The sequence below is a fragment of the Uloborus diversus genome, chromosome 5 (assembly GCF_026930045.1).
Source record: "Uloborus diversus isolate 005 chromosome 5, Udiv.v.3.1, whole genome shotgun sequence".
Lineage (NCBI taxonomy): Eukaryota > Metazoa > Arthropoda > Arachnida > Araneae > Uloboridae > Uloborus > Uloborus diversus.
In genome coordinates this window covers 33522025-33533993 of record NC_072735.1, presented here as the reverse complement: position 1 = coordinate 33533993, position 11969 = coordinate 33522025, and the positions used below count along the sequence as shown (strand labels likewise).

Sequence of the window (11969 nt, the reverse complement as noted above, 5' to 3'; positions counted from 1 at the left end):
TCAACAAATTAAGATAAGCTCTGATAAATTGAATATTTATTTATTTATGTATTTATTTTTATGAGTGGTTGAAATGAACTCGGATGCAATTGAATTACTTTTTGAGTGGGTGAGGCAAAATCACGAACATGTAATAAATGAATATAAATAATGAAAGAAAAATTACTTTTAAAGTTGATGCATTATAATAATAATAATATAAGAAAATAAATAACTCTGATTTAAGGAAGCAGTTACTAAACACTTTATTTTGCATTGGTTGAAAACATCGGATAAATATCAAAATATCCAATATACAGTCGACTCCCGCTACAAAGCGATCGGACTTACGAGCAATGGCTATAACGCGATTTTTTCAACAGTAAAGAAATTTTGAGCTAGCAAGAATTCCTCGCCCGCAACATGAAAATTTTCAGAAAGGAACCACGGCGAGCAAGTTGTTTTCATGAACGGACCATCATCCCTTTAGAATCACTGAGAGCAGAAGTACCCACACTGTACTAGTCTTTTATCGCTTATATAAATAACTACTTCTCATTTTCCATTATTTTTTTTTCATTCTAAATGCGAACGTTAACAAAATATAACGACACCTATGAGCGCTGCTTTATCTAAAGTTGGTGAAGATAGAAAGAAAAAGAGAACGTTTCTGACAATTAAAGAAAAGGTAAAGCTTCTTTAAAAGCTTAAGCTGAACCAAAAAATGCTTCGAAGGGTAGCACAACAATTAGGTATGACGGTATGAGTGAATCTTCCATACGTACAATTAAAAGTCAAGAAACGGAAACCCATAAAAGTTCACCCAGTAATAGTATCCACGCAAAATGCAAAAATTATGAAAATGGAAGCTGTTTTTTATTGTAAATTAAAGAAACCAGGAAGAGGGATAATGCCATAGATGGAAACTTTATAAAAGAACCAATGAAGCAACTGTATTTAAAAATATATTAGAATAACTGCAGCATAAATCATTATTTTCACTTTTTTTAAGTTACAAATATCATTACTGAATCAACTGTATAGTACAACTATAGGGCATTTGTTCTCCTTACTACATGCCGTACGTACAGTACTGGTTTATGTCTTTCTTTCCCATTGATCATTGTTTTTGTGCATCATAGCAGTATTTTATGCTGAATAAAATGCCTTTTTTTTAAATACAAATGAAAATTCAGTTCTTTATGTAAGAAACAGTAAGGTATGGTTAAGAAAAGATTTTTAACTGTTTAAGGTTGTGTTTACACATGTCTAAAATGATTGGTTATGTTTATAAAAGTTTTTACACATACCTTTTTCCACAAGACGAAATTTCGACTTACGCGAAGGGTCTTAGAACGCATCCCTTGCGTAAGTCGGGACTCGACTGTATATCAAAATATCGGATATTTTCAAACCCTGATCTTTACAGATAATCTCAAAACCCCACGATGACAGCCTTTATTTTAAAATGCAATTCCACACTAGTTAAAATTTAACTCCACATTAATCGAGATAGGATTATTTAAAAATCATTTTCCCACCAAATATCGAAATTTTTACAAACTTGATGTGGGGTGAGAGCTTCATGTACTTTATTTTTCTGCTGATCTAGAAGAGTAGAATTCTTCTAAAGTTTGATTCCAAGAAACAGGTTGCGTAATAATGACACACGATAGACATGAAACATTTTAACTATTCATCAAACACTTTTGAACAGATTGTGTTTCTTATTCATATTTTTACATAAAATGATATTACATGTGTCCATTGATAATGGTCATCTTCTTCCTTCTTAAGAAGAGATTGGATCTGTTTACGATAACTAAAGTAAGTAATTACAAATGTACATATTGATCTCCGCGCTGCCTGAACGCAGTACATGCAACCATACAAAATGAGAAAGGAAGCAAGAAGAGTGTAATGTCTCACTTTTCTCCAATACCTGAAGGCAAGCAAGCCACTGCTTTCCTTCTAACCGACATTGCTTATCCCCACCACTTTTCGTCACACAAAAAGGTTGGATCATAACTTCAAAGCCCTTGCATAAAAAGTTTCACTTAAAAAATCTTTGATTCAGCATTTTATCATAAAAGTATTGATATTTCAACCCGCAAAAGTTTAAATGTACCTAATTTCTGACAAACAAGAGCTGTGGCTGGGAGGACTGTTACAATCTCAAAAACCCATGATAACGGTCCTGATCTCAAAGGTAATTCAACACTTGTTAAAACTTAATTTTGTATCAATCATGGCAATAATTTTTTAAAAATCATTTTCTCAATAAAAATAGAAATTTTTACTAACCTGAAGCGGGGTGATAGCATGCACTTTATTCTTCAGGTGATAAAGAAAGAGTAGCATGAAAAGGAAATAACTAGGCAACCTAAAAATTAGTAAACCCTAATTAGAGCATAAAAAGTACCAACACACAACTTGAAACGAACTTAGAACATCTTAGTTTTCTGTTTATGATGGAACACACAGCGAGTGACATGCTTGTTGAATAAAAAAGAGTAAATTACCAAAATAACCAAAACTGCCTACAATTCATTAAAATTTTAATAAAATAGTACATTTTAAATTGGCTCGCTCAACCTAAAGAATCGATAAAAACTGCCGTGTGTCAAGCAAGTGTTCTACTCCATATCCACCTCAAACGCTTTGGCAAATTCATGTGGTGACATTAATTTCATAGTCGAGTTGACATTTTTTTTAACAAATTTTAACTAATAAACATTTAGTAGAATATCATAACAAAACGTTTCCATAAATCAAAATGTTATTAAAAGATACTGCCAGCAAGCACTGAAAGTCCTATAATTTATAAGCATTTTATTTCCTATGCATCTCCTTTCAAAAAACAAAAATTTGACACTGTAAATACTTACGTTGCATAAAGTGAAGATTGCTTGAAGGAACATGAAAAACGATACATTAGTCAATTTTTGTCTAAGAAATGATCAGGAAAAATAAAAACCTTAACAGCAAAAAATAAGTTAAAATGGGTTTTAATATCAAGTCACATTCATTTAAAATAAAAATTTCCGCAGCATAAAGCATTTATAATACAAATCACAAGTTAAGATCTCTTCACATCACAAGTGTATGTTTTGTTTACTTCCACTCGTCGCCAAGCACGAAATTGATCGCGCCAAACCGAATACAGAGATCTATCGTTAAAAAAAATTTAATTTACACAATTTAAACATTTGCCTTGTCTTAAAGTGTTATTTTTCAATAACGTTGTGATTGGAATCATAGATTTAACAGAAAAAATAACTATAAAAGGCCCAAATAAAGTGTCAGGATGAAATTTTAGCACACCGGAACACATGTTCTTGATATAATTACGCGATAGTTAAAGAAATAGGAATGGACTCACTCAAGTAAAGCTACACACGTATAATTTGAACATTGTAGAACAGTAATATGAGCATCAAAATCCTGGACTCACCTTTAATTTTTCAGATTCTGGGTTTTTCCACAGCACTGTCATACGCTCCATGTTAATCCTACGGGAGAAGAAGAAACCTTGCCTCAGGCGGTCTTCGACCAATAGGAAAATGATACCGCGTTGTCGCAACTCTGAAAACTACGTTTTCATATAGGGACTCTAGGAATTCCGGTAGAACAGCTGTGTTTCCGAACGCTCGTGGTTAAACCGCGGTAGTTCTAGTTCAGCAGCAAACGACACTCCAATCAACGCGTAACTTTCATAATAGGCAAGTCACGTGCGTTACGATCAAAACATGAAACAAGACCGGATTGGCCAACACAGACTTTGTGATCTCGCTAAATAACCGCTTCCAGACAGCGGTGCCACAGGTTGCTACCAAGTCGACCGCCAGAAAACAACCGCAGTGTTTCCGAACGCGGTTAAGTGACGTCACCGGTTGCACCGCAAGCGTTTCCGAACGCTTGCGGTTGCACCGAGGCGACCGATCCACGTTTCCGAATGCACCCTTTAACTATTTGTTAGATTTTTTAAAGGAGCATGATTCGATAGATTAAAAATCACTTTTTTCAGTTAAAAAAAAAACTTCCAACACATAATTTTATTTTCATTTTATATTTTACTTTTTTCAGATTTTCGGCTTTGACTGCCCATATGGGCTGCGTTCGGAAACGATCCACCGGTTACACCGCGTGGTTAGTCCGGTGTGGTTATGACGTGTTTGGAATTTCTCTAGGAATTCCAGTAGAACAGCTGTGTTTCCGAACGCTCGTGGTTAAACCGCGGTAGTTCTAGTTCAGCAGCAAACGACACTCCAATCAACGCGTAACTTTCATAGTAGGCAAGTCACGTGCGTTACGATCAAAACATGAAACACGACCGGATTGGCCAACACAGACTTTGTGACGTTTGTGATCTCGCTAACCGCTTCCAGACAGCGGTGCCACAGGTTGCTACCAAGTCGACCGCCAGAAAACAACCGCAGTGTTTCCGAACGCGGTTAAGTGACGTCACCGGTTCCACCGCAAGCGTTTCCGAACGCTTGCGGTTGCATCGCGGCGACCGATCCGCGTTTCCGAATGCACCCTTGCAGACATCTCAACACATGCATTCTGATTATGTTTTGTTTTTATTTTCTTTGGAGCAGTCGCCGTTTTTGTAAAAGTCGCAGTAGGTTTTGCGCTCTGCGTATTGAAAAGTCACTGATTCAGTACTGTCATTTGATATTCATTCGAATTATTTTAAATATCAATCTCTTCTAGAGTTAAAATGGAAACCGAAGAGGAATTAAAAGGCTACCGGTGGGAAACTGAGTATGAAAAAACATGGGAAGCAATCCGGGAAGATGAACACGGTTTGCTTACCTCAAGTTTAGAAGAAATTGTTCATAAGTCACGAAGAAAAAGATTGCTGGAAAAGAAAAACTTAAAATTAGGCATGATGCGTCACCTATACGTAATTATCGATATGTCAGAAGCAATGTCAGAGCCTGATTTAAAACCTACAAGGTATCTATGTACCTTGAAATTATTGGAAAACTTCATCAGCGAATATTTTGATCAGAATCCTATCAGTCAGATAGGTATTATAATAACCAAAAATAAAAGGGCTGAGAAAATCACCGAGTTAGCTGGCAATCCTAAACAACATATCAGTACTCTGCAAAGTTATGCAAAAAATTCATGCTCCGGCGAACCTTCTCTTCAGAACGCGTTAGAACTTGCATCCCAAACTTTGCGTTTTATGCCAACACACACTAGCCGGGAAATTCTCGTCATATTTGGCAGCTTAACAACTTGCGATCCTGGTGATATCTATGAAACTATTGATACACTAGTTTCACAAAATATTCGCTGTTCTGTTATTGGGTTGGCAGCAGAATTAGTTGTGTGCCGTAAGATAACAAAAACCACCCATGGGACTTATAATGTTGTGATTGATGACACACATTTCAAAGAATTATTGAATGAGCAAGTTTCGCCACCACCAGCTACTAGTAGCACGGAATCGTCTTTAATCCGCATGGGTTTCCCATATCACCAGAGTAAAAGTGAAGGGAAACCTTCAATGTGCATGTGCCATTTAGATAGCAAGATTTCACATGAAGGCTTTGGTACTGAGGGCTATTATTGCCCTCAGTGCAATGGTAAGTACTGTGAACTTCCAGTCGAGTGTAAAGCTTGTGGTCTGACGCTGGTGTCTGCTCCACACTTAGCTCGGTCATTTCATCATTTGTTTCCTTTGGACTGTTTCAATGAAGTGCTTGTCTCAAGCTTGACAGCCGAGGCTGATAAATATTGTTATAGCTGTTTGACGAATTTCCAAGAGCAAACTGTTTATCAGTGTGGTACTTGCCTTAAATATTTTTGTTTAGAATGTGATCTCTTTATTCATGATTCTCTACATACTTGTCCAGGTTGTTCAAGTTCTAGAAAAACATGAAATTGTTTTATTTTCAGTGTAAAAATAAAGCTTTTATAATGTTTTGTATCTAGAAGAGTTTCTTGTTGCATTTATGTTTGGAGGGAAGGGAACAGGGATATAAAATTGTGAAATATCAAACTTCTTCATTGGAAAAATTTGTTCGTCTATTTTTAAAAGTCCCAATAGTTATACACTAGAGAAATGAATACCAAGGAAGTAAGAGGGGAGGAGAACAATCACTTCATAACCGATTTTTAGGTTCCACCGAGAAAGTAACCATAGAAACTGAACTTATAATACACAATATCCAACATTTAGGAACAGCTAACATGCATTCCTCGCCAATGGTGAGCTGGAGGAGCCCCCCCCCCCCCTTGCAATTTTGTATATGGGCGCCATTGTTTTAATATTTGTTAAGAAGTCAAATTTTTGACACCATGGTTACTAATCATTTGCGTTCATTCAAGATTTAACTTAAGCAGACTTTACTTTTAAAAGGGGGGAGTGGAGTAAAATTACATATCGGAAAAAAACATCAATAAAAAGGAAAATGTCATTTAAATACAAAATTTCCAGATTACTAATACCCATCATTTAAGATTGATAAGAAAACAAAAATGCAGAAGGTTTCCTGAAGTCTCCAGAAAGCTTTCAAAATAGAAATAATATATTTAACATTTATTTATCTTTATAAGAATTTGGGAGCTCTATTTTTGAAGACTAAAAATACTTTTAGTCCAGTCATATTAGACATTAAAATTTCAAATATGTTATTTGAGTTAGTTAAGATAGTGTAAACCTAAGTTTGCAGTTTTCAAAAACCTGTCCTAGCTGCGAAATTTTCGGACTTTTTTTAGTTTTTCCTTTCTAACTATCCAACTTTTGATGTTAAATGTGAATGGTTTAAGAGTGTGAGTAGTTTAGGAGATATCTTATTTCAAAAATTGGCCATTTTTGGTGAAAAATTTAAAAAAAGGCTTTGATCACACTTCAGGCCAAATAGCACATAAATTTGTTCTCTACTGTAAAAAACTGGACATACAGTTACAGTAAATTTAATTGACCTTCATTGAAGCCAAAAATGAAGTCTGTAGTTTCATTAGTTCTTTTGCTATCGCAAAACAAACAAATAATCAGAAAACTCGATTTTTGATGAAATGAGACAAGCATCCATAAGCTCATTACTTTTTGCATTAAAAAAGGCGTTCCCTGTAACGCCGAAACACATGTTTGCTGCAATAGGCAAATTTATGCTTTTTTTAACGTTGTTTGTTTTACTTTACTGTTCAGCACAAAGGTATTTATTTATCTTAAGAGAGCTCTTCAACTGCATAAAGAAGAAAAAGGGGGTAACAAAACTTTTTTTACAAAATGTCGAGCAGGCTGAGGGGACCTAAATGAGCATGTTTTGTGTAGGGTCGTAACGCGCTGCATGCACGCAAAGTCAGAAAATGATGGATGAGGTACAGTTAACATAGTACTTATTACATCAAGACGTAAGTTTTTAAGGTTTTGTTTCAACCAGTGTTTTTTTTTTCAGGCATTTTGCTTCAGGGCCCAATTTAAAAATTAAGTATCCAATGAGGTGAAAGGTGATCACCTTTCCTTCTCTGTAATAAATACGAATCTACCTTCTCTAAACAAAAAAAAAAAAACTTCTGAAACATTTAAAAAGCCTGTTTTCAATGCGCTGTAACTCAGTTTTTTCCCCCTGCATCTTCTGTTCTCCATAGTCTCCATTCCACTATGGCTGACCTACACTGCTAAAAAATACCTGATATCTCAGGCAAATTTTTGACTGATTTTTAGATTTTCGTAATGGTTCGAAACGTATTTCTTCCTTGCAACAACGGAAATGTGTCACGGACGGATGTCGAAATCTTTTTTTATGCCTGGGCTGGGGGAGGGGGGGGGGGGGGGGTAAATCAGAGCGCCCTGAAGCCAACGCTACGAAAATTTCTGTTACTTCACTACAATTAGAGAATTATGAAGCTGTTGAAATATTCCACAGTGCTTCTGAACCATGAATAACACTAAAGGGCTATATGCAATGCTGTTAGTTATGATTAGTTATATCAGTGGCGAATCTAGGGAAGGAGATATATCGTTGGAAGCCACAAAAGACGACATATTTTTTCATCCTCAGTTCCCTACTCCCCCTTCCCCCCGGAATAAAATCCTTGCTTGCCACCGAGTAACCGAGAGAATGGCGACGTAGGAAGGTTAAGTGTTCAAAATAGGCGCCTTTTGGTTCAAAAATATCTTGGAACCACAGCATTAGCTAAGGTTTATTAATTTCAATTGCAGTCGGCGCTGAATGGTTACTTGGTTTACGTGAGTGAATTGATACTTGAAAAAAAAAAAAAAAAATCCTATGAAGTAGTAATGTCACTTTTATTTCGAAAAAGAAGGGGAAACCTCCCCTACCATTTTTTTCTCTGGGTGAAGGAGGTAAATTTGGATGAGAATGGAGAAAAACTTAAATCAATGAATGGAAGTAACTCTGATTTAAAAAACTCCGTACTTTTATGAAGTCAAGTCGTCTTATTTGTTTATTTCACACAATAGATCTTATGGTACTTGATGGGCGCCGCAATATCCAGTAACAAAATCCTTAAAAAAAAAGGCACTGGCGCAGCGCACCGAGAATTTTCCAGGTATCCCGCCGGCCCCAGTGCGCCACTGCTAATCTGTACTGAAATCGTTTCCATATGGAAAATATCCTGCTAAAGCATGGCAAAATGTCTGGTCTCCCCTTTAAAATTTAGCATATATAAATTGTATTGAACACAAATCTTTGCCCCCCTCCCCCCCCCCCGGAAAATGTTTATTTGACGTAAAGCGATGTAAAGGTATGAAAGGGTTCCCTTTTGATGATGAAAAAAGAGCGGGGGACCCCCCCCCCCTCCTCTGAGTCACCGCCACCAAGACGATCACGTAGCTCAAACATTGAAGGGTCGTCTGCTAAACCGGAGGTTGTGGGTTCGATTCCTGCCGGTCCCCTGGGTATTATTTCCTTCTCTTGTGTTGTATTTTTTTCCTGTGTGTGTGTGTGTGTGTGTCCGAGGTTCGGAGGCAAGAGTACTCAGTCTTTTATGAATATTTTCATACAGAGACTCTAATGTATATGGAGCTGTTCAAGTAAATAAATAATCTCGAAATCACCATGGTGATGATACGAAACTTTACTATTTAGCAACTTGTGTAATGGCAACATTCATGTAGTATACAAGATGGCAGCCCGCTGTTCCATGTGTTTATCCCATCTCTTTAGGACAAACTCTTCTAAATTTTTCTTGCCCAAAAGTATCAATAGGACTTTTACTGTGTCAAATAATACCAAATTCAATTCAACTTTTTTTTCTTGTGCTGCTTTGAAGTATTGTGCCAATTCTTATGCTTCTTTTTCGTCTCAAAAATCAAGTGACGTAAAAATTTTGAGCGAAGATATTTTAAAAGCTGCACTTCCAAAACAATCTTCCAGTGATGATTCCAATAAACAATCCAATGATTCGGAAGAAAATAAAAAGAATGATCCATTCTCTAAAAGAGCAATGAAATATACATTTTTAGCATTTGGATCAGTGTTTACCGGCTTGCTAGGATTAGCTATTTACGAATGGGGTAAAGTATATTTAAGTATAATTTACATATTTGTTAACTATTATTGTAACTAATTGTCTTGATTGAATAACTCCAAATGTCATTAAATATTTTCATTTTAATGTTGATAATCAAAATATTCTCATGATGAAAAAAAAAATGAATATTTTCTTTTAAATCACAGAGAAAATCAATAGAAACTTGGAATCTGTTTAAAATAGACCATTCTTTTGCATTCAAAAATTAAAAATGAAATATTTGAGGTTATAATTTACAGTGGGGGAGAGCACCAATTTCTTGATTGAATTTAAAAATGCCCTCTACACTATGAATTAATTGAAGAAAGCCCTGTGGCAAAATTTTATTTTACTTTCTGTAACACATTTTCTAGACCTAATTTCTTTCTGCAAGAGTGCTCCGTGAAATGAAAAATGAACTAATGGGCAAACTTAAATGCAATTCATGTTGAAAGTGAAAAAGGTTATTTATTTATTTATTAACAAATGTTTATTTATTAACTTCTTTGTTAAGTAAATTCATCTATACAAAAACAAAATGCATTAAAGCTCAGTATTAGGGCTTCCAACATATTTTCAGTTTTTGCTAGAGAAAAAAAGGGACCTTGAGCTAAATCTATGGATATGGTTAAAAATATTAACACCATGGTAACAGCAATTGATAAGTGGAGAAAAAAAATCAAATATAACCAAAAGCAATGTAAATTATTATTCTAATTTATGTAATGCTAATGTAAATTATTATGTTACAGTAGGGGTGATTGCTTAAACAGAGATGCCACTCTCATATTTAAGTTTTCAGTCTTAATCTCTTAGCACTTATCAGTAGTTCATAATACCAGAAAAATACAGATGCAACATCTATTCAAATTTCCAAGAATCAAGATCCGATGAAAAAATAAATTTTAATTAAAATAATGCATTACATTTAGCCTTAGCATAGTGCCTTGGAGTAAGCAAGGGAACACTAAATATTTTCACCCCTAGTTTCTTGCGACGAAGCAAAGAAAACATATTACACAGATTAATTTTCCCCTTATTGGCAGTTTTAATATGATTCAGTGGTTAACTCTTTAAATATTACCAACATTGGCCAAATTAAAACCAGATTTAAAAATTAAAATAAAAAAAAATCGCCAAATTTTTTGCTAAGTTGGCAACAAAACTTGGCGGCCAAAAGCTTGGCGATATATGGCAAAATGTTTAACAAATTATAACATCATCTGAGTTAGCATTGAATTTAACCATGATTTCCCCCCCCCCCCAAAAAGGTGTAAAAGACCCCCTTAGAAACATACGAATGTAACCAAAAGGGATGGTGCACAACTAGACCCCACTAAGAGTCTACGGAAAGAAAAAGGAAATTTTGCATTTTATAAATGACACCCATTTTAATTAGGTCAGTCAGTGTAAAAGTTAAGAATTTATCCTATTAAGCGGCAATTTTGTGCGTAAAGTAGAAAATGAAATACATTTGTACATATAACTAGACCTATCTCATGCATTTTACATGTGACAAATACTGTTTAATTCTACATTCAATTTCAATTTAAAGAACAGAGAACAAAGTTTGTAAAATTTGAACAATACTGCAGGTGGTCAGACTTTCATCCTCAAGTGCAAGCTTCTATGCATTAAGCATTAATGATTGAGGATTGTTGAGGATCAACCCTTTCCCTTCCGAGGAAGTAAATCCTACTGATGGCACTAAGTCTGACAAATTTTTGCTAGAATTTTTTAAATACTACATTGTAGGGTTGGGCGATGTAGGAATTTCTACATCGTGATGCATCACTAACTTTACATCGGGATGTAGCGATGCATCACGAAGTAAGTTTTTTTTTTTAATTTTTTTAAAACTAAACTTGCTTGTTTAAGTTTTAGAAAATATATACAAGGTATAAAAATTATATATCATGCAAGGTACGAATTAACAGGTTTTAGCACCAGAAAGACATTTTTTATATAACATATAAAGCAGTTCTAAACGCTCAAGTTAGTGAACAATATAGAAGACTGTTTTGAGATTACAATGAGCCTGTTTTTTCAATGCAAAAAGATGAAAGTAAATGGAAACAAAGTCATGCATTCCATTCAAAAGTTCACATATTCTTGCATCAGTAGCGGGAGAGGGGGCCTGCAGCTTATGACATTCAAAGAGGATTTCACAGTTTATGAAAAATATGAATACTTAATTCTGAAAATTCCCACCAATATATATCGAATTATATTTACTATAACAAATTTAACAAAAAGAGGGTGCCCAATATTGCCCGGGGAGGGAGAAGTTACACATGGCCTCTAAGACATTTTGCATAAAATGGATTCACAGTTTATATTTGTCCTCCAAACTTTTGTAATGCCAAAAAAATAGAACTGAGTTGTTTCTGAAAATTATATAAATTGCATATTTACATAAACCAGTAATAATTTTTTTTGGGGGGAGGGGGCTGTTGACCCTACAAGTTACCCACCCGTGTGACATTGGTGCT

The 11969-nt window shown here is 35.1% G+C and overlaps 2 protein-coding genes across 2 annotated transcripts in view; both read left to right on the top strand.

The window, feature by feature from the left end:
• The first annotated feature begins 4581 nt into the window (after positions 1–4581).
• LOC129222782 (general transcription factor IIH subunit 2-like) lies at positions 4582–5904 on the top strand. Its single transcript, XM_054857320.1, has one exon. The coding sequence runs from the start codon at positions 4703–4705 to the stop codon at positions 5873–5875; it is 1173 nt and encodes a 390-aa protein (XP_054713295.1). The 5' UTR covers positions 4582–4702; the 3' UTR covers positions 5876–5904.
• Positions 5905–9097: 3193 nt separating this feature from the next.
• The window catches only part of LOC129222783 (mitochondrial import inner membrane translocase subunit TIM50-like), a 41103-nt gene continuing 38231 nt past the window's right edge, over positions 9098–11969 (top strand). The window contains exon 1 of the mRNA XM_054857322.1: positions 9098–9481. Coding sequence (XP_054713297.1) covers positions 9109–9481 — 373 coding nt within the window. The 5' untranslated portion in view covers positions 9098–9108. The remainder of the gene's footprint in view (positions 9482–11969) is intronic.

Excerpts from the sequence above, each read along its gene's own strand:
- LOC129222782 (XM_054857320.1), top strand. The coding sequence starts at position 4,703 with ATGGAAACCGAAGAGGAATTAAAAGGCTACCGGTGGGAAACTGAGTAT.